The 22,255-nt window shown below is 40.9% G+C and overlaps 1 protein-coding gene across 2 annotated transcripts in view; it reads right to left on the reverse strand.

Moving 5' to 3' along the window:
* RPAP3 (RNA polymerase II associated protein 3) overlaps nt 1-22,255 on the reverse strand; it is an 89,709-nt gene that overhangs the window by 43,104 nt on the left and 24,350 nt on the right. Inside the window, exons 5-12 of one of the 2 annotated variants that reach the window (XM_089674021.1) lie at nt 18,279-18,406; nt 18,074-18,195; nt 17,322-17,392; nt 16,469-16,603; nt 13,633-13,653; nt 4,741-4,868; nt 3,759-3,880; nt 538-608 (exon numbers count right to left, since the gene is read on the reverse strand). In XM_089674021.1, coding sequence (XP_089530147.1) covers nt 538-608; nt 3,759-3,880; nt 4,741-4,868; nt 13,633-13,653; nt 16,469-16,603; nt 17,322-17,392; nt 18,074-18,195; nt 18,279-18,406 — 798 coding nt within the window. The remainder of the gene's footprint in view (nt 1-537; nt 609-3,758; nt 3,881-4,740; nt 4,869-13,632; nt 13,654-16,468; nt 16,604-17,321; nt 17,393-18,073; nt 18,196-18,278; nt 18,407-22,255) is intronic. The other variant, XM_089674022.1, reaches the window with a different exon arrangement.

Here is a 22,255-nt window from a genome sequence, read left to right on the forward strand (position 1 = left end):
TGGGACATACATTCTTCATCCTTTTAGGATGAAATTCCGTTTTAAGCTAGTAAAGATGCAAACTTTCGGGACAGTCCACAAAAGGGATCTTAAGGATTCCAAAAGCTGACATCTTTAGAAACGTCAGTTAGCCGATAAATAAAAGGTATCAATAACTACAACTGTTTGCACTGATCGATAGCTAACACAGTACACATCTCTAGTACTGCCACATATAACAGTAAGACTTCAATTACTGATTTTATTTATTTATTTTTTGCTTTTCAACCATGTTAGCGTAGCATTTCATAAATACCTAACAATACATCAGGTTTATTTCTACAGTGGATTTTTTTTCCTAAATTTTGTTAAAAAACTGACCACCTTGCCAATAATGACATCTACCCTATTAACACCACAGCTACAAAATATCAAAATATTTAATCCGATGACTAATGGAAGACTGTTGCAAAGATCATGCATGTGAATGTGGGATGTATGGACAACACAAACAGAATATTACCTTTCACAGCATGCAGCTTATGTCAATATACTTGCCTGAGATATTTTTGCCAGTTCTGATATTGCTTGCTTGTTACCAGGCTCCAGTTTTAAAACCACTTCAAAATCTGCAACAGTCAACATAATACTATAAATTTCCAGATTGTTTTATAGAGAAGATAACAAGTCTTACAAAAAAGCACACATTGGCAAGACAATTACAGCCACTAAAGTAAACAGTATATCATCTCAGGAAAAAAAAACAAACACAATTATCGTTGGCTTTCACAAAAAACAACCTCAGCCAAAGGGTCGGAATCCCTTAGGGCTCCTTTACGCTCCCCTCAAAATGTGGCATCTGACATGCTTTTATAAAGCGCTCTTAATGCCAATCAAAGCACCTCTTAATAAATAAAATGGTTACCTTACAGTCCTGTTTACACGGCTGTGTTCGCTTTTCTTCGTTTCAAAAATGATACTCCATGTCAGTTTCTTGGTGCTTCAAAGCGTCTCCAAAGCCGTCATAGAACTCTATGACAATGCTCACTAACAACCCTTAAAGTGGAACTAAACCTGCCTATAATTTTCAGCCAATGAAACTGCCATCTTAGCTTCTGCCTGATCTTCAACTGCCATGGTGCTGCACATGTGATCAGTTATGACACCAGCCATTTGATGGTTTGACAATTTGGTTGAGAACACAAGCAAATGTGACAGAATTCCCAGCACATGCCAGGAATATAACTGTTTTTGGAAACCCCTTTTTTTTTTTTTTAAATTCCGCTTTAAGCTAGAAACATGAAGGAATCATTGTCTGTTTAATTAAGAACAGCAAAAGGCCTGTCCCAGTTAGACAAGGCAGGTCAAATTCCTCCAGTGCAACAATGTAACTCACAGATTTCCCTCTCAGAAGTCACTGCTGAGGCTTTATTTAGTAGCAAAGGCCACTTTATGCACAAAAATTATGCAAAATAGGGAAGAATTTCCTTTTAGGCTAAACAAATCATACTTCTATCCCCGTATGAATTGACATGCAGTTTTTAGGGCAAGCTCTGCTATAAACTTGCCATGTAATGTATATATTGTTCAAACAGTCATAATTAGGGATGAACGAACCGGGCAAAATTTGGCTTGCAGGAGGTTTGACAAACCCAGCATAAAGTCAGCTAACTCTGATTAGCTTTTGTTAAAAAAGGATATGTGTGTAGCTGTGCACTGTCATGTAGAACATGTGCCAATGCAAACATTGAAAAAATACAGTTCAACAGGGAGAAGGTCTTTTAATGTGGCCTAAAGAACAACATTAATAATACACAAATCATTTAAATACCATTCTTTGAGGATTCCTTTCACACTGACAGTTTGATCAGGTCCGTTTTTCAGGAGGACCCAATCGGATCATCCATAGCTCTCCATGGAGTGCCATGTGTCAGCAGACATGTGTCCGCTGACACCTGCTGGCATCCGATCCTGTACACTAAAAACAGATGGATAGGGATCCATTCCCCATCCGTCTGGCGGATCGGAATTAAGTCACGTGGAAATGGACAGGCAGTCCATTTCCATCCGACCGCCCCATACAAAACAGCAGGCTGTGTCTGCGTCTGCTTTGCGGCAGTGGAGTGGACACAGACCTGTCATCCACTTGCTCAGCAGGGATCAGCGGAGAAAGGGGCCTAGAAGTGGTTGTAATCCCTTACATATACCCAGGGAAGTGACTAGCCTCAGGTGATACTGATACACAGAGATGAAACAAATCATCTTACATAAAATTACATAAAGTTTACTTGTTTATCTGTAGTCTTCTCTCATCTACATCATTTAAAGAATGTATACAGCTTATCTGTGTTTTCAGAAAACAGGGGGCAGGGAGCTGAAGTTACGCTCTGCTGAGCTCAGTGATGGGAGCTCTGAAAGCTGTCTGGAGGGAAGATACATCCCCTCACCTTCATGGAGCACACAGGAACAGAGCTAAAGCTGTCAATCACAGACTGTGCACTGGAGCTCCCTCCCCTGTCACCTTTTTTCCCTTGGTGTCAGGAAAATATATTGCTTACTTACAAACAGAAGCTGTTGATTATTTAGTGGTAGTAATGCTACCACAGCAGTAGCACCTGATGAAAATTGTCGAGTCAGCATTGTGAAGCTGTGGTGCATTGTGATTGACATGGATCTACGTCGTTCACATTCCAATAATTCCCCCGACACAGATGGGATGAGGTCCTTGTCCCCTAAACCCCCCCAGAGATTGTGTGCCTTGGAAGGAGGGGTTTGATGCTCCCAATTTTGAAGGCCTCTATAATTTGAGAGTCTCCCAGGTAGGAGCATATATAGCGCAAACGGTGTGTGTGTATATGTATATATATATATATATATATATAGTGTTTTCAATTTGAACTATAGGACAAGGTCCATTTGGCATTGTTGCAGGCTAGCTGGTAATTGAGCTGGGAATTTTTGATTGTTCTTGATGTGCATTGCCCTTCCATGTGCTCCTTTCTGCAAAAGCTAGTTATAGGTTGGGGTGGTTGTCATTTGTTTGTAAGGTTATAACAAGAAGTTCTACCCAAGACTGATCTGCTACTGCTCTTGCTGTGTTCTTCCTTGAAAGTAATGTACACTACTGCCGAGGAGTGCATTAATGTAATAATATTCAGAAAAGTGAAATTGAAATGAACTACCTACCGAAAATAACTATGTAGTTCAACCTAATTAAAGTGGTTGTAAAGGCTCAAGGTTTTTTTACCTTCATGCATTCTATGTAGCAGTGCCCCCAGTCTTCTGTGTTCAGCAGTGCCCCCAGCCCCCTAAATACTTACCTGAGCCTCATCGCGATCCATTGATGTGAATGACAGCCTCGGCTGGCCCAGGTCTCTGCCTCCTCATTGGCTGAGACAGCAAGCAGGAGCCATTAGCTCCCACTGCTGTCCAATCACAGCCAGTCAGTTAATGAGAAGAAAGAGGGGGTGGGGCCAAGTCATGGCTCCATGTGTGAATGGACACAGAGCAGTGGGTGCCCCATAGCAAGCTGCTTGCTGTGGGGGCACCCGACAAGATGGAGGGTCAGGAGAGCCTGTGGGGGAACCGAGAAAGGAGGATCCAGGCTGCTCTGTGAAAAACCACTGCACACAGCAGGGAAGCATAGACATGTTTGTTATTTAAAAAAAAATAAAATGAATCTTTAACGAATTCTGACATTACATGGACGTTATCTATGAAAGTATATCACTAGACTTATGAATAAGTATCTAAATGCCATTTAGCTTTTTATTAGTCACCTTCTTTTGCTTCCTTCAGTTTTCCAAGCATTATTCTTGCAGTCCCTCTTCTGGCATAAGCTTTGCTGTACGTTGTATCTAGAGCTAAGGCTTGTGTGCAATCTTCCTCAGCTTCCTTGTATCTGAAATACCAACCAAGACATTGTTTTATTGCAAATTTTATTAGAAAAGTATTTTACAAAACATTGGAAAGCCGTAGCAATATCTGCTTTACCTAATTTTTTTGTCACATAAATTGCTGTGGCAGACATTTTTAGCACAAAATGGAAAACAGATATTGATTCACAGTCAACTTTGCTATGACCTTTGTTTGTATTAACAGATACTTAAATGTCACACCATTCACACAAAGATCTCCAAAGGGATTTCTTGGAAATTCTTGGAAAAGCTTAGTGATTGCTTAGTGGAGTAAAATGACCTTGACCTTGGAAGATACTAATGAGATTGCAGCACACATATACATTTATGACTGAGCTTTCAAGCAGTTATTTACTGTAAACCATAATACACAGCATTAACCAATCGTGCACTGTTGCCATTCTTTTCTTCCTTTGTTTGTGTAGTAGGAACACAACCTTTATTGAACGGTCCTGATCCTCTATCTTCAGAGCAAATTATCTGTAAATCACATTTTTTACAAAGTGCATGTTGGTCGATTAAGGAAAACTTTTTTGCAAACAAAATCTGGGTATAAGCAATAACATTTAAGGGCAATTCAAAATAGATTATTCTTTTTTGGAAGAAATAGGGTAGGTTTCTTTCCCATACTGCTTGTTAAAGGATAAATGACACTGCTGGGTGGAATACACCTGAGCAATACTCATTACCTGAACAACAGAGTAGGGAAAGATAATCCCACTGTGTCTCTGGAGACTTTTAACAATGCTGCTTAGTATCAAACCATGCCGTAGCCTATTCAATACAGAATAGCAAGTGGGAGTGGAGTTGTTCCCTACTTCAGTTGTTAATATACAATACTTACTTTTGAATTTTCAGATAAGCCATGGCTCGATTTGCTGGTAGCAGTGCATTTGTACTGTCTGCTGTAATTCCTTGAGTATAACATTCAATAGCAGCCTCATATTTTCCTTCCTTAAAGTAAGCATTACCCTGTAAGATTTCAAAAAGCATTTTATTTTGCATGAACAGAACAAGTATCCAAAAATGAGGAATAAAAAAGATAAATTATTAATAAAAAAAAAAGAAACTATTATGAGACATTTGAAGACAGGCCAGAGATTAGTAAAGGTGAACTTTCTTTACCATTTGCCTACAGGGCACTTTCACCCCCTTCCTGCCCAGGCCAATTTTTAGCTTTCTACGCTGTTGTACTTTGAATGACAATTGCATGGTCATGCAACACTGTAACCGAACACAATTTTTATAATTTTTTTGACACAGATAAGATCTTTCTTTTGGTGGTATTTGATCACCACTGCGTTTTTTTATTTTTTGCTAAACAAACAAAAAAATACCAAAATTCCGAAAAAAAATGTTTTTCCTTAGTTAATTAAAAAATTTAGCAAACAGGTAATTTTTCTCCTTCACTGGTGTTTTTTCTACTTACTTACCTGTAAAATCCATTTCTTGGAGTCCATCACAGGACAGAGAGCAGGCTATAATCATTACCATCTGGGTTATGCACAACCTATAGGTGAATGGACACTGGAAAACCTAAAACAGACAGGAAGTCCTCCCCTATACAACCCCTCCCATACATGAAGTCCCCCAGTTTTGTAGCACGCAATGTGTCCCATGATGTACGCCAAGAAATGGATTTTAAAGATAAGTAAGTAGCAAAAATCCAAGTTTCTTTATTGTACATCATTGGACACAGAGCAGGCTATAATCATTACCATGTAGGATGTCCCAAAGCAATGCACTTGAGGGAGGGACATAAAAAACCATCATCAATCCTAAGGAACCTACTCTGCTCTCTGCAACATGCTGTGGCCAAAAACAGTATCCACTACAGCTCTCATATCCATGAGGTAAACCCTTGTGAACGCATGTACCGAAAAAAAAAAGCGACTACAGAAAAAAAGGAAGGTAAGACAATGTCCTGATTAAAAAGAAAAGTTGAAACCATTTTTGGCAAAAGAGATGGAGGAGGCTGAAACACTCGTTTATCATGGTGAAAGACCAAAAAATGGCTCCTTACACAAAAGAGCTGCCAGCTGTGATACCCTTCTTGTCAAAATGATCACAACCAAAAAAAGAAAGAAGTAAAAACCACCTTCTGAGTCAATAAGACTAATGGAATATCACAAAGTAGATGAAAACGTGGTTTCTGAAGAACAGCCAAAACCAAATTCAAATCACAACGATACAAGCAGATCTAACAGGTGGAACCATACTGGACACCATTGAACAAAACAACGAAATAACGAATGTGAAGCAATCAGCCTCTGGAAAAACAGACAGAGCCGATAACTAGCCTTTAATGGTATTTAAAGGCAAATTTAGCTCTATTCCTGTATGGAGAAGGGCCAAAATTCAATCAAAAACATCCAAGGATGCCACTTCCTGGCTTCACACCAGGACACATAAAACTTCCAAGTCAAAGAGTAAATACACCTGCATGCCGGATTCCTGCTTTCAACAGAGTAGAGAAAACCATCCCAGACAAACCCCAATCCTTCAGCACCTGGGCTTCAATAGCCAGACTTTCACTGAGCAATTGTAAAACAGAGTGCAAGACTAGTCCCTGAGACAGGTCTGGCCGTATTGGAATTGCTCAAGGGCCATTAACCACCAAGTTCCCTAAGTCCACCTTATTGTTGAACCTAGATGTCAGAATATGACTCACTTTCTCCTGGGCAATCTGACCCTAGTGCTGCCCTACTGATTGATACATGCCACCGCTGTGGTATTGTCGGGCAGAAATTTTTCTGGAAGACCACACAACCAGTTCATCCAGTGCAAACCAAACAGCCCAAAGCTCCAAACGCATTTCCTGAGGAGACCAAGACCCCTGTACTGAGGCAAATCCCAAAATGGCTCCCCAACCCAACAGACTGGCATTTATAGACATTATCCACCAGACTACTGGGAGGAAAGACTTTCCTCTGTCCAGGTTCTGAGGAACCATCCACCAGTCTAATTCCCATGATGCACTGGGAGCTAGGGAGATATGGAATCTTCGCCTATTTTAGCTTCCAGGACTTGATTTCTCAGAGACAGGACTTTTTCTTGAGCTGTGGCCAGCCCTCTGGCCCTGTCATTTCATTCTGGATCCAGAATCCTTTGAGCTCCAAAAAGATTGCCTGGATGGCAAAGTACCAGCTGGTGAAGCAACCATTCCTCTATAAACCAGAAGCTTGCCCTTCTTTTTAGGCAGCAAAGGGGAACTCTTTCCCTGAAGATCTCTTAAATGTATTTGTCCAATTCTCACGAACATGCATTCTCAGTGAAAAAGAAAGCCTGCCAACCACTTTTTACAGGGCAACTCAGCAGCACATTTTTTAAGCACAGAACCCTGCATCTGTGAACTGACATCAAAGCCCAATGCAAAATCTGCAAACCACAGCCTGTGGTGATTCCATAAATTCCCCTACATGTGCTGTTTTTTGTTTTTTTTTTTCCCAGGCTTTGGCAAACATCAATGGCTGTCACAGCAGATTGCATAGCAGAGCCAGCAAAGGAAAAAGACGCTTTCAGATTAGATTCCAGTCTTCTGTCGGCTAGGTCCTAAAAATCTAGACAAGTTATACGTTTATTAAGACAGGAGATCACTGCAGGCATAGTGCCCTCATTTAAATATGTTCTCCACCATATAAATCTGTCCTAAGGTTTCTGCCAAAGGCAACCTAAAGTAGGAACGTAGCATGCAGAAAGGAACTATACTAGCAATGTCTGCGCTCAGAAGCAATCACTCCGGCACTTCCAGGCCTGTCAATGCCGCAGCCAATTCATTATTAGTGACGTGAGGCTGACGTGTTAAGAGTAGATACAATGGCAGAGAAATGCAGTGTTTCAGATTTGAAACCTATATGGACATACATAAATTTGCACGACAATTATCCTTGAAAAGGTATTTCACCACTAATCCTATCACTAAGGATGCCCCAACTGATAGATATACTCATTCCAACTTACACAATGCATCCACTTATAACCCTCCTCCGCAAACCCACACTTACGTGAATTTATTCAGGGATAAAGTCTTGAAAGAGTTAACATTACTACCAGATAAGAGAGCATTTGATAGATCAGGTGACTCTAAAGCTATCAAACTATTATTAGAAAGGAACAATCTGGTGATCAGGCCAGCTGACAAGGGTGGCGGCGTGGTTGTTCTCAATAAGGAGGACTACATTAGTGAAGTCAACCATATCCTGAGTGACAACACTACATATGTCCGTTTACTTAAGGATCCCAAGATTGAATTCAAACGGTCTCTTAAAATGATCATTAACAAAGGTTATGACAAAGGCATTTTGAATAAAAAGGAAAAAGCCTTCTTAGTTCCAACAGCACCGAAACTACCAGTCCTATACATACTGCCGAAGGTCCACAAAGACCCCGTAAAACCACCGGGGAGGCCAATAATAAGCGGTATTGGCTCACTTTGCTCCAGGATTGGGGAATATGTGGACTTTTTTCTACAACCGCTTGTCTTGCAAACTGCAGCATACCTAAGAGACACCAAACAGGTTCTCAATGAGGTTAGCACCATTGTCACTTCACCTGATACTTTTTTAGTAACAGCCGATGTTGCTTCTTTGTACTCGAACATCAATCATAATGATGGTATGGAGGCAGCTGATTTCTTCTTGACGCAATACAGCTCCCTACATACCACCCAGAAGGATTTCATTTTAGAATTATTGGAATTCGCGATGTTCAGGAACTATTTCTGGTTCAATAAAGAGTACTTTTTGCAGATTAGAGGTGTGGCTATGGGGGCTAAGTTTGCCCCCAGCCTGGCTAACTTGTTCATGGCCCGGTGGGAGGAGGACCTCATTTTTTCCAGAGATTGGCCTGAGTTGTTGTTTTATAAAAGATATATTGATGATATCTTGCTTTTATGGAATGGGGAGGAGGAGTCTCTTAAGAACTTTTTTAATACATTGAATTATAATAGCCTTAATATTAAGCTCTCATATGTCTATAGTCATGAAGAAATAAATTTTTTAGATTTGACACTTGTTAACCACATGGGTAGAATCATTACTAAGTCATTCTTCAAAACAACAGATCGCAATAGTTTCATCCCTCTTGGGAGTTGTCATCACCCTAAATGGCTGTCCAATATCCCTAAAGGACAGATGATGAGAATTAGGCGTAATTGTACAGAGGATGAGACTTACCATATTCAGGCCGACATTTTAAAGCAGAGGTTTTTAGAGAAGGGATACAATGGGGCAACCCTTGATCACACTATACGGACAATAGCGCAGATGGATAGAAACACCATGCTGATGGATAAATCAAAGAGTAATCAAAGGAAAATATGCCCCTTCATCACATCCTTCTCAACTCAATATAAGAAGATTAATAAAATAATGAATGATAATTGGGGCATTCTAAAAATGGACCCAGTTTTAACAACAATTTTACCAGATAAGCCTGAAATTGTATTTCGGAAGGCAACGGCTGTTAGGCTTATGGTTGCACCAAATGTCGTCGACCCTCCTCAAAACATATCTCTGTTTAATGATTTGAAAGGGTTTCACCCCTGTAACAAGTGCATTATTTGTAAGTGTGACAATACTAGAAAAAGGAGAGTCAGCACATTTGAATCATCTATCACGAGTAGAACATACAGCATTAAGCATTTTATCTCTTGTTATAGTAAATTTGTAGTGTATTTGTTGCAGTGTCCCTGTCGCAAACAATATATTGGCAGGACAACAAGACGTCTACGAGATCGACTACGTGAACACGTCTCAAACATTAAGAAGGGGTTTAGGGAGCACTCATTATCGAACCATTACCGCCTTCACCATAATAATGACCCATCTTCACTGAAATTCATTGGTATCGATGTGATCAATAACCATTGGAGGGGTATTAACAAAACCAGGGCGGTTTCCCAAGCCGAGACTAAATGGGTGTTTGAGCTCCAAACTTTACACCCTTTAGGCCATAACATTGAGGTAGACGTAAACTGCTTCATTGCTAACAGCTGAGTGGTTTATGTCTTTTTCCCATTTCTGCTTTATGTATTTTGAGCCTATTTTTGTCTGACATGTATTGCTGATTAATCCTATTCCCTGCATTTAGTTGCACTCTTAGCGTGCTTCTTCTCCATGTGTTGGAATACCGTTTCATTTTATTCGGATATTCATTCAGCCTGACTGATCAATACTTATTGGTCATATTAGTATTATGATCTTTCCTTCTGCCCCGTTTGACTTCCCAATTTTTATGGCGGTTGCAGGAACGATCATGACGGCCTTTTCTATGGGCTATTTTTAGGGTCTTTTTTACCTCTTTTTATCTCCTGTTTGTTTTATACATACTTATCATGAGTATTTGTAATGTATACAATTATTACATTTACTCTGGTTTGATTGGGTAGTGTATCACTAATTTTGTTATTCACTGCCCAGATCTTATACCTTGTTTTTATCTCCATTGCTTTTATATAAGTCTTTGTATGATTTCATTTATTATATTTATTATGTTGTTCTTCATCTTGCCGTGGTCCGTTATTGCAATCTTATGCCAATCACTGAAGGGGATTTTTGTACCCCATACATCATGCGCACAGGTACTGTTATTTTAGTGTCACTGTCACTGTATTAAGGGTAATAATATTTGACATAGAGTCCCTGGGGTCTGCGGCATAACTAACAAACGGCACTGGGATCCTGTGTTATGAGACTTCTGTGTCTCCCCCTTGCTTTCTGTACGATCGCGGATCCACGGCAAAATGGCGCTGCCGTGCTCGCGCATGCGCAGTACATGCTTTCTCCGGGAAAATGGCCGCGGCTAACTGCGCATGTGCCGTTTTTCCTATTTTAACATTGACGTCGGTCACGCTCCTGTACAGCCTCCCCTCTGATGATGTGCCTGTAGCACGAAAGGCCTTAGGAGGAGCTGTGCAGAGCGTGACGTCATTCCAGCGCCGGAGCCACGAGGAGGCCCGGCGGTCAACACTATCAAGGGTCAGTACTGCTGCATATCTATGTCATTATAATATGATTTACATGCATACTGCCCTGTTACTGCCCTGTTACCTTTTTCAATAAAGCACTGATTTTTGGACATACTACACTATTTCTGGCATCTGTCTCTGGGGCTCCTATTGGAGCTTTCATTCCCACAGTGAAAACACTTTTGCCATCCTGAGAGGAGATTCCTTTACAACACCTGGCTGACCTTAAGGGGACCCCTGGACCTTATCAAAGAGTCTGTGATGACCCACCATGAGGGAGATGCCTGGCTGCCTAACCTCTGATGTTCCCATTGCCTGTGATGCATAATCACACATGCGCATATCCTATGCGTTTCCGGTGAGTGCGCATTTCTACTATTTTGACAGAGTGGAGGCCGTGGGAATTCGCATCCATGCAGTGATTTACTGCGGATACCTACACATTGACTTTTTTACTTGGTTAAGCACTCACTGTGGTTACCTACTTATTGTCTTCCTCACCTGGTTAAGCGCTGCACTTTATTGTTTTAAGGTCATATTGATATATTTCTGAGGCACTGTGGTTGCCTATAGTGTTCTAGCTGCTAACATTGTTAGAGAGCGCTCACTATCTTGTATACTAGTGTTTCAGATACACCTGATGTTTCTGTTCTATTGGGAGATGAGAACACAGTGGATTATGGCTGGAGTCCCTTTGGCTTTATGGCAGTGCACATGTGCCCCTCTAGCCTATGTTTCACCCACTACTCCTTCTGGAAGGCCTTCCTTTAAACATTTTGCAGCTCATGTTGTAGCAACTTTGCTGCCAATACCAAATGATGCTGCTTTGCAGGTATGCAAGTATATACAGTGAAGGAAATAAGTATTTGATCCCCTGCTGATTTTGAATGTTTGTCCACTCACAAAGAAATGATCAGTCTAAAAATCGAATGGTAGGTGTATTGTAACACTGAAACATGCGTTTCTTTTGAATTTTGTGTTGCTATTCTGTCTCTAACAAATTATGCACTGATTTGCAAGTTCATGAGGGAAATAAGTATTTGATCCCCTCACAAAACATGACATAGTACTTGGTGGCAAATCCCTTGTTGGCAATCACAGAGGTCAGACGTTTCCTGTAGTTGGCCACCAGATTTGCGCACATCTCAGGAGGGATTTTTGCCCACTCCTCTTGGCAGACCCTCTCCTAGTCTTTAAGGTTTGGAAGCTGATGCTTGGAAACTCGAACCTTCAGCTCCCTCCACAGATTTTCAATTGGATTAAGGTCTGGAGACTGGCTAGGCCACTCCAGGACCTTAATGTGCTTCTTCTTGAGCCACTCCTTTGTTGCCTTGGCCGTGTGTTTTGGGTCATTGTCATGCTGGAACACCCAACCACGACCCATTTTCAATGTCCTGGCTGAGGGAAGAAGGTTCTCATCCAAGATTTGACGGTAAATTTCCCTGTCCATCGTCCCTTTGATGCGGTACAGTTGTACTGTCCTCTTAGCAGAAAAACACCCCTAAAGCAGAATGTTTCCACCACCATGTTTGACAGTTAGGATGGTATTCTTGGGGTCATAGGCAGCATTCCTCCTCCTCCTCCTCCAAACACGGCGTTGAGTTGATGCCAAAGAGCTCGATTTTGGTCTCATCTGACCACAACACTTTCAACCAGTCCTCCTCTGCATCATTCAGATGTTCAGTGGCAAACTTCAGATGGGCCTGGACATGTGCTTTCTTGAGCAGAGGGACCTTGCGGGCACTGCAGGATTTCAAACCTTGTCAGTGTAGTGTGTTACCAATTGTTTTCTTGGTGACTGGGATCCCAGCTGCCTGGAGATCATTGGCAAGATCCTCTTGTAGCTCTGGGATGATTTCTCACTGTTCTCATGATTATTGACACTCCACGAGGTGAGATCTTGCATGGTGCACCAGACCTAGGGAGACTCGTAGTTGTCTTGTGTTTCTTCCATTTGTGAATGATTGCACCAACTGTTGTCACCTTCTCACCAAGCTGCTAGGTGATAGTTTGGTAGCCCAGTCCAGCCTTGTGTAGGTCTACAATCTTGTCCCTGACATCCTTGGACAGCTCTTTGGTCTTTGCCATGGTGGAGAGTTTGGAATCTGATTGATTGCTCTTGTGGACAGGTGTCTTTTATATAGGTAAAAAAATGAGATTAGCAGCACTCCCTTTAAGAGACTGCTTCTAATCTCAGCTTGCTACCTGTATGAAAGACACCTGGTAGCCAGAAATCCTGCTGAATGATAGGGGATCAAATACTTATTTCCCTCATGAACATGCAAATCAGTGCATCATTTGTTAGACATGCATTTCTATTGAATTTTTTGCTGCTACTATGTCTCTCAGTGTTACAATACACCTACCATTCGATTTTTAGACTGATCATTTCTTTGTGAGTGGGCAAACATTCAACATCAGCAGGGGATCAAACACTTATTTCCTTCACTGAAGGTATGCAATTATGCCGGTATGCAATCACGCAGTTATGCAGTTACACACCCATGCAGGTATGCATTCATGCAATTATGCAGGTATGCAAGTATACAGGTACTCAGTTATGCAAGTACGCAGTTATGCAAGTATGCAGTTATGCAGGTACGCACTTATGCAAGTATGCAGTTATGCAGGTGCGCACTTATGCAAGTATGCAGTTATGCAGGTACGCACTTATGCAAGTATGCAGTTATGCAGGTACGCACTTATGCAAGTATGCAGTTATGCAGGTGCGCACTTATGCAAGTATGCAGGTACTCTTTAACCACTTACCCTCTCACGACTGCTCATCCCCTGTGGAATAGATCAATTTTTACATTTTTGCTATGGACCTATTTACTGGGCAATAAATTTGGCATTACTCAAAGAGTATGTTAACCCAACATTTCATATAACTGATATGTGGGGTGGCACAGTGGCTTAGTGGTTAGCACGTCTGCTCTTTTTTAAATGTGACACTAAAACATGTTAATGAACAAAACAAATAAAAACAACAAACGTTTACATGCTAATTCTTTTTATGTTAGAAATGAACAAATATTCCACAGGAAAATATTAGTTGAATGGAGAAGGAAAGAATGAGATAATTAAGGCTGATTAGGGTAAACTAAGGGTTACTAAGGGATTAAACAGTGGAAAATGTTTTTTTTTTTTTTTAACTTGTCAGGTTGTTTTAACTGTCATCATCTGCAGATTGAAGTTCAGCCCTTTGATATGCAAGTGAATGAACAGAATAGATACAAAAGTAACTATGTTATTTTGTATCTTTCCATTTGGCATCTTCATTTAAATACGGAGTCAGAGAGCATTTTTTTTTTTACAGCAGCAGTTGCCAGATCTGTTTTGTGTACACAGCTACTCTGGCTTTGATTTATCAAAGCAGAGAATTTCTGGGGAGTAGAGGAGGGTCCTGGCAGCAGGGCACAAGGACTGAACATGCTACACATGTCCTGTGTATTATAATGACATTTTTTGAATGTGTGTAACACGGCCTGTGTCTTAAACTAATTAAGTAAAACCTTTATGCGGAATGGAAAACATTGTGTCTGTAACTACGTAAAAATGGACTTTGGCTTTAAATTTGGTAGTTAAGTCAGTCTAAATCTGCTGGGCATCTAACACTTTCCACATGTTGACATGCTGCTGTCCAAGGGTTTTTCGGTTGCTCCTCCATTCCAAGTGGAGCCACTCTAAGGAAGTGTGTTACTGTTGGGATAAGTGAAAATGCTGGAAAAAAGGAAAACGAATGCAGCCACTTCATTTATGGATTGCTAAGTTACAATATGTTACATTTTTGGCTTTAATACTGTTTTTAAAGCTCCATTTATAGACACAAAAAAGAATGCCAGGAATTAAATAAAGCCAAACGGTAAACTCCTACTTCTATTTAGTAGAAAACCATGCAACCTTACTAAAGCCAGATTTCAGAGACAGGGATGTGCAAATCATATCGGCTGACGCCTGGGACAAGCAGTTCCGGGTGGCAGGCAGGTGTTTTTTTTCCTACATTTAGCCCTGCTGTGGGCAAGCAGCAGGCTTTACTTTTTGCTAGGCTCAAAACTAGCCTGTCACAGTCCACTCAGCCCTGGCACAGAGTACAGCTGGCTGCATGCGCTTTCACACTTCCCTCCTGCACGCTCTTGGGCTTCTTTCACTGGTCTCGAGGAGCAGGCGCACCTCGTGCTCACACCCACGGGAAGAACACAAGGAGGGGAGGAGGAGGGGGGAGCAGAGTAACTAGAACATGCAGAGGAGAAAGTGAACCAGACTGGAGGACGGATCATTGACACAGCTTCAGCTGCAGGACTTGGAGGGGGAGGATGCCTGGTCTTCGCAGTATGGGTTTAGAAAAAGGAGGGATCACAGGTGTATCGGTAAGAGGTGAGAGGGCCAAATCTCAGAATCCCCTCCATCCCCTTTGTCATCTAACTAAATTCCTTGCAGAAAAATGTTCCTTGATGCCACATGACAGCGTTGAACATGTTAAGCTAAGATGAGCCCAGCGGTAAAGTGTCCTTTTAAAATGTTGGCAGCTATGCAGTGTCACCATGGCAGAAAGTGCAGGGCCCTTTTAAATTTTTGCAGGATGTTCGATTTCAACTACACTGCTGACCGAAGTGCTGGATTAAAGTGGTATTAAAGGTTCGGCTTTAAAAAAAAAAGCAGCAGCACCTATCCTCCTCTTCTCGGGTCCCCCCGCTGGCACTCCTGGCTCCTCCCCCTTGACCAATGTCCCCAAAGCAAGCTGCTTGCTATGGGGGCACTGGTGCATGCTCGCTCCTGTGCCCTGCTCTATGCATCCAAAAGACACACATAGCCATGGCTCAGCCTCACCCCTGTTCTCTCCTCATTAGCTCACTGGCTGTGATTGACAGCAGTGAGATCCACTGGCTCCCCCTGCTGTCTCAGCCAACCTGGGAGTCCCAGGACAGCTGTCCCCAGGTGTGGTGCTGGAGACAGGGAAGGGAGGAGGAGATAAACACAATATTTACATGATTTAAAAACATTAAAAGTTTAAGTCAGCATAAAGCCCTTTTTCGTTTTTAAAAGCCCCAGGACATTACTCACCAAGACAAATAGATTGGGACCCCAATTTAGTCCCTTGGACAAGTAGTTTTATAAAAAAAAAAATTCCACACCCCGGAGAGAGCTCCTCATATGTCAGATGAGAAGAGCTGCTTACTGAAATGTGAACCTAGCAGCTTCCTCTCTGATGTACCATCAATCAAGTTTAAGCTTCCAAAGCAGGAAACCCTAATAGGTAGCAGTAGGTAGCAGTAAGAAAGTAAGTGCTGACAACATCGCTTACCAGACTTTTTGTATAAAAGCCAAACTTTCTATATTAATCAATGTCCACCACGGTACATTTCTACTGTATACAAGAGAAATCAAACAGCTGTTTGGGAATGCTTTTCTTGCTGACAGAAGGAATGGGCTGCACTGCAGCACTAATACCAATGCTTGGATGAGAAACCGAAGCCTTGGATAGGTAGCATGGTCTTGCTGAATGAAATGTACATTTCACTGCCTATTGTATTTCTTCTTTATCTAGCACCCTGCATATTCCCCCATTTTTACAATTCATTTTCTCCCTGAGAAACATACATACCAAGTCTTTCTGGACGATTGCTTGTTGCTTCAGTTTCTGGGCTTCTATGGCTTTTATATCTTCTGCAGATAAAACAATTTCATTTTCTTTTGTTTCTTCCTTTTGTTGTGGCGTTATACCAGATGCCTGTAACTCCTAAAATTAAAATAGGTTCAGTTTAAATATTGCTCACAATATTGCTTTTACTTCAAAAGCACACCAGACGACTTTAGCTACCATTTGGGTAACCCATTATCTTAAGAATAGAAGAAGTCCAAAATGAGTGAAAGATGCATAGCTACACCTAATATTAACCAGACCTAGATTAGTTTGTGATTTTGAATTTGCTTTATTGTATTTGCATGCATCATTAACTAATATACAGTATTTGCTTTGGTGCTACCCACTCCCAACTTACTTACTCAATTTCCCTTTATATACAAATATTAGTTTCATGAAAATAATATTCGGAAAAGACAGAAAACAACACAAAATGCATAGCTGGAGACTATACAAGTGAATGCAATGGCCTTTTTTGCCACTTCTGTGCAGTTTGGTTTGTTTCCAAAGTTCAGGATAACTGGGCCATACATGACAAATGCATTTCTAAGCATAAGGATTAACATGCATGATACATTAAGGTCACTATCCAACAGTATGGCTGTAATTTTTGTGCGGGAGGAATTATAACTTATGTTTAACATTTCCCAGGGTCAAAAGGTTATCACTATCCTGAATGTGGTAAAGACCAAATGCTCTGAATACAGCAATAAAATACCAACTGTGTCATTATTTAGTTAATTGGTTCTTTTAAGTTATTGCATATATTACAACAATAGTATATCATACCCCAAAAGCAACAATTTAAACTTACACAGTTAATTTTTCTAAGTTCATTCGTAGCCTCAAAGTTGTTTGGATCAAGCTCCAGGACCTTTTCATAATCTGTGAAATAAAATTATTCATACAGTATAAAGGACCTGGTAATTAAAGGTGTTTAATAAGTAACTAAGGGTAAAAATTCTGAATGTAAAAAAAATTACAGAGGGTCAGTAAAAAAAAAAAAAGTTACAGCGATAAATGATTACTAGGAAACAAAAATAATAAACACATCAAATCAAGGTGGAAATGCAGATGTTACTAATAAGATATTGTAACTTGTATAAGCTGATACCATGTTGTCATCAAACTACTCAAAAGAGCCAGAGTGACCACATGTTATATACAGGATTGGACAGGGCCTAGGAGACAGGTAATATAAAAAAGCTATAAATGCCATAAAAGTAGTTTGTCAGTGATTTTCTACAAGCATAAGATGGTCACAAACCATTTAAAAGAAGCAATACTGGTCATTATCTATACCAAATCACACTTAAGCTTTCCATCTGTGTAAATTTAAAACAATTAGAATTTCTTAAATGGAAAAAACAGAAAGCACTGACATCTTTAGGAAAGTGTATTCTCACATTAAAACTATCTAGAAGTAAACCTGTATACATTTATGGAAAGCTCCTCTAAACCCACATAATTGCATACACCATTCTACAGTATATTTATTCCTATACATATAAATTATAACTGCATAAAATAGAAAAAAAAATAAAATCAGAAAATGTATTAAACAACCTTCTTTTGCTCCCTGCAAATTTTTTAAAGCAAGACGAGCAGCGCCCCTTCGAGCGTAAGCTTTTGAATAGTTGCGGTCTAGTGCAATAGCCAGATTGCAGTCTGATTCAGCAACAGCATATCTGCAGAACAAAACATAAATAAATGTTAGGAAACTACAGAAACCATATTCTGAATTATGTATATAAAAAGTGTAAAGACTTACTTCTTTAATCTAAAGAAAGCGGATGCTCTGTTGGTTGGCAATACTGCATTATACGGATCTGCATTCATGCCTTTTGTATAGCACTGCACAGCTTCATCGTACTTTCCCGCTCTGAAATAATTATTTCCCTAAAACAAGCAATTTAGCATCATTTTAGCATGAAGATATTTTTTTCTTCACTGTGTAAAACAATGTACTATTCTCTAACACTATTTACCAACGTGTCCATTTTACCTTAATACATCCCCTGCTTTTTTCTGCATCCAAAACACAAAGAAAGTAGGTTATATGGTTGTCAATGTGATAGTTTACATCAGTGGTTGTAGTTCCAGTGCATTCTAGTTGCAGAAAAAAAAGTAGAACAGGCTGCATTTTTCCTGCACGGAGCTGCACTAGAACGCGGTAAAATGCATAAAAAACGCACCAAACTGCACTGGAACGCACATGTCTCTATTTAAATTGAAGAAAAAGAGAGGGGAAAAGAATGAACTGGAAAACATCAAAAACGCACTGGAACGTGTCAAAAACGTACAAGCAGAAACGCAGCCAGAACTCATCTGGACTGCATTTCTATAGTGTGAACCGGCCCTCCAGATGAATTCCGGATAAGTTTTTGCTTACAGTTCACACCACACGCCATTCGAGTGCAGTTTTGATACACTTTGCTATGTTCCAGAACAGTTCTGTTCTCAGAAAAAATGCAGCATGTTCTACTTTTTTTTTCTGCCCCGGAAACTGACTGCACTGTTGTGAACTAGGGCCATTGGAACACATGGAAAACACTGTGCGTGCATTTTTGATGTGGAAAACAACGCACTGGACTGCATCTGGTATGAACTGGCCCTAAGGGGCCACACTAGATGCAGTCCAGTGCATTTTTTTCTGCATCAAAAATGCATGCACAGTGTTTTCCATGTATTGCAATGACTCTAGTTCCCACCAGCGCAGTCAATTCCAGTCAGTTTCCGGTGCAGAAAAAAGTAGAACATGCTGCATTTTTTCTGCACAGAGCCATACTGAAACATAGCAAACTGCATCAAAACTTCAATGGAACAGAGTGTGGTGTGAACTGTAAGCAAAAACGTATTCGGAATACACCCGGAGTTCATTTTTGTGGTGTAAACTGGCCCTTAACATAAAAAATGCCTTACTAACTGTTCCCCCATCCCTAAACACTTACCTGGCTCCCTCCACTGATCCAGCGCTGTTCCCCTCTACAGCACTGCTCCTCCACTTCTTGGTCTAACAGGAGACACAGGCAGCAGTGGGAGCCCTAGGCACCTGTAGGAAGAAAGAGTGGACAACGCCGGCGTGGGGACTGCAAAAGAGGAGGCAGGGGACTGATTAGTGCAATATAGTTGCACTGATCAGGAAAGTATAACTTTTTTTTAAAGGCTAAGTGCACCTTTTGTGAAAAAATAATTAATGCACATATTTTTGCCGGAAAAATGCGCACTGATTATTTTTTCCCTAAGGATCAGGGGTGCAATATCAGGGTACTGCAGACAAGCCCTTCAGCTTTGAGCCCATAACTCCAATATAGGCTGACTGTTTACAAGCTGCAGGGCTTGTGATTGAACTATGAGAGTGCTCATCGGGGTCCTTGAAGTTAATTGAGAACTGATTTGCTGACGGTACTTGAAGTTCTCTCATTCACAGATCTCTGTGAATGAATGATGTGGCTGTTTGGGCGCAGCCTTGCACATCAGCACTATTTTCAAAATGTGACGGCAGATACAGGGAGACGTTCCCCCGCCAGCTGTCACAGGGAGGGGAGGGTTGGGTCTGGAAGATGGTCAGGGGCAGGTCTGAAGCATGTTACAAGTTACACCTGCATTATGATTGTAATGTGTAATATGCTCTGCAAGGTGAACTCATCCTTTATTTACAAAAAAAATGCCTTTAGAATCACTTTAGCTGTTTCACATTTCAGCACTGATCAGTTCACCTTTTCTTAAAAGTTGCTGTTCTTTCAAATTGTAAGCTTTAAAGCAAAATGAAAAAAAAAAAAAAAAATCATACATCTCTGCATACATGCACTATTTCCCTTGTTTTATCCTTTAAAACACACTACAATTACATAAAAATAACTGCTGATGTGCCAGAAATATAGTGTGCTCCTACCTTTCTCTCTGTGTAACAACACAGTATATTTTTGGTTCTGAATTCCAAAGTAGGTAGTGTCAGCCCTGTCAACGTCATTCATAATGGACTGCAAAGAACACAGACTTCTCCTTATCTCTTTTAGAATATTTTTTTTACCTTGCAGTCCTTGGAATGTGCAGAAACGTGGTCTCTTTATATTGTACAGTGAGCTGATAATGTGTTTTAAAATAACATACGGTTTTTTGTAGCTTGTTTTCGGGAGGTTTCACATAGCAACTGTGTTGTGTTTCTGAGAAGATGCTAGGTTTTGACATTTAACTATGTCAGATGTCAGTTGGGGGGGAGAATGCTGGTCATCTAGAAACACAGCCTTGTAAGCTAATGTATTGGTAAACAATCCCAGGCGTCTGAGATGCAGCGAGCACTACAGTCATACAGTATATTAGATCAGCCTTTTTCAACCAGGGCGCCTTGGGGCTTCTTCAGGGGTGCTTTGGCAAAATGTCTAAAAATTGCTCAAAACTTGTATACAAGCCAGCAGGTGGAACAAGCCTGCCTTTTAGTTACACAAAGGCACGGGTTTTCATTACGGGCACACAGGCACCATTGCAACCTTCTAGCCGCAGGCGTCCTGACAACCAATGACATCATCAGTTGATAAGGAGGATGTCGGCTGCCTGCACAGCATGCTAGTTTGACCCTCCCCTAGCCCCTCTCCATCAGTGCTGGGGGTCACATTAGCTCCATGATGGATAAAAACTGAGGGAGAAGAGAAACACTGGAATAATACTCAGCACCAGTGTGCAAAGGTGTGTTTGCTTTGGAAGAATAAATCACCTCTAATGTTGGGTGTCCTACATGTGTAGATGTAGCTGAAACTATTAGACTAGTTTTTCACATTTTAGAATGGGGTGCCCTTTTAAAATTATGGACAGTCTAGAGGCACCCAATTTTAGAATGGGGTGCCTCAAGACTGTCCATAATTTTAAAGGTTGCCTCAGGACTATCCATAATTTTAAAGGATGCCTTGACTGAAAAAAGGTTGCGCAACACTATTAGATTTTGCCCTGTGACACAATGCACCTTAGTTGATGCCTCCAGATTCAGTCTGTTTAGTCTGTTAGCCTAAAGGTAGGTGGTGCTTTGATTTGCAGCAGATCACTACTCCATACTTCATTGGTCCTCTTGGACCAGCGGTCTTGTGTGGACTACAGCCCTGTGTGACTAACTGTACTCTATGGACTGTGGAATTATCTGCTACTTGTGTGTGCTTGCCAGTATGGGAAAAATCTCTAAGAAGCATTTCAACCAGAAGAGGTCAAGGAATGCCTCAGAAAAAACTGACGCATCCTCACCCCCATATGTGAGAGGGTTCAAGTGAGTGCAGTGGCTCTATTAAAACTCAAAATTTTGAATAATAGAGAGTAGAACTTAGCGACATGACAAACTGGGGCTTACAATAGGAGAGGCCTAAAGTAACACAAAACCAGTGGGTTCCATGGACATCAAATGAATTGGGAGCCATTATGAAAGGGAGCCTCGCTCCTTGGCAAACCCCTACAGGCTTTGCCTGACACTTAAAGTTTGTTTGTCTCTGTCATAGACCCAGTTGAAGAGGACAGCCCAAGAAAAGTACTTCCTACATTTGCAGTTGACATAGCCCTTTTGCTCAGAACTCTATAGGTTGACTAAGGAGAGATGAATTACCTTTCCCTTGTCTGCGGAGTACAGTGGAAGCAGAAACTGTACTACAGGCTGATCTAGCCTCCGAACTCCCAAGTCTCTAGGGGGGGTCTAGATGGCAAGGTTACTGCACATATATTTAAAGGAATAAAATGCTGCTAGTACAAATTTGCTTCTTATGCACCCAA

This window comes from Staurois parvus, unplaced genomic scaffold, assembly GCF_062004578.1.
Source record: "Staurois parvus isolate SC_StPar_1 unplaced genomic scaffold, SC_StPar_1.0 ptg000147l, whole genome shotgun sequence".
Lineage (NCBI taxonomy): Eukaryota > Metazoa > Chordata > Amphibia > Anura > Ranidae > Staurois > Staurois parvus.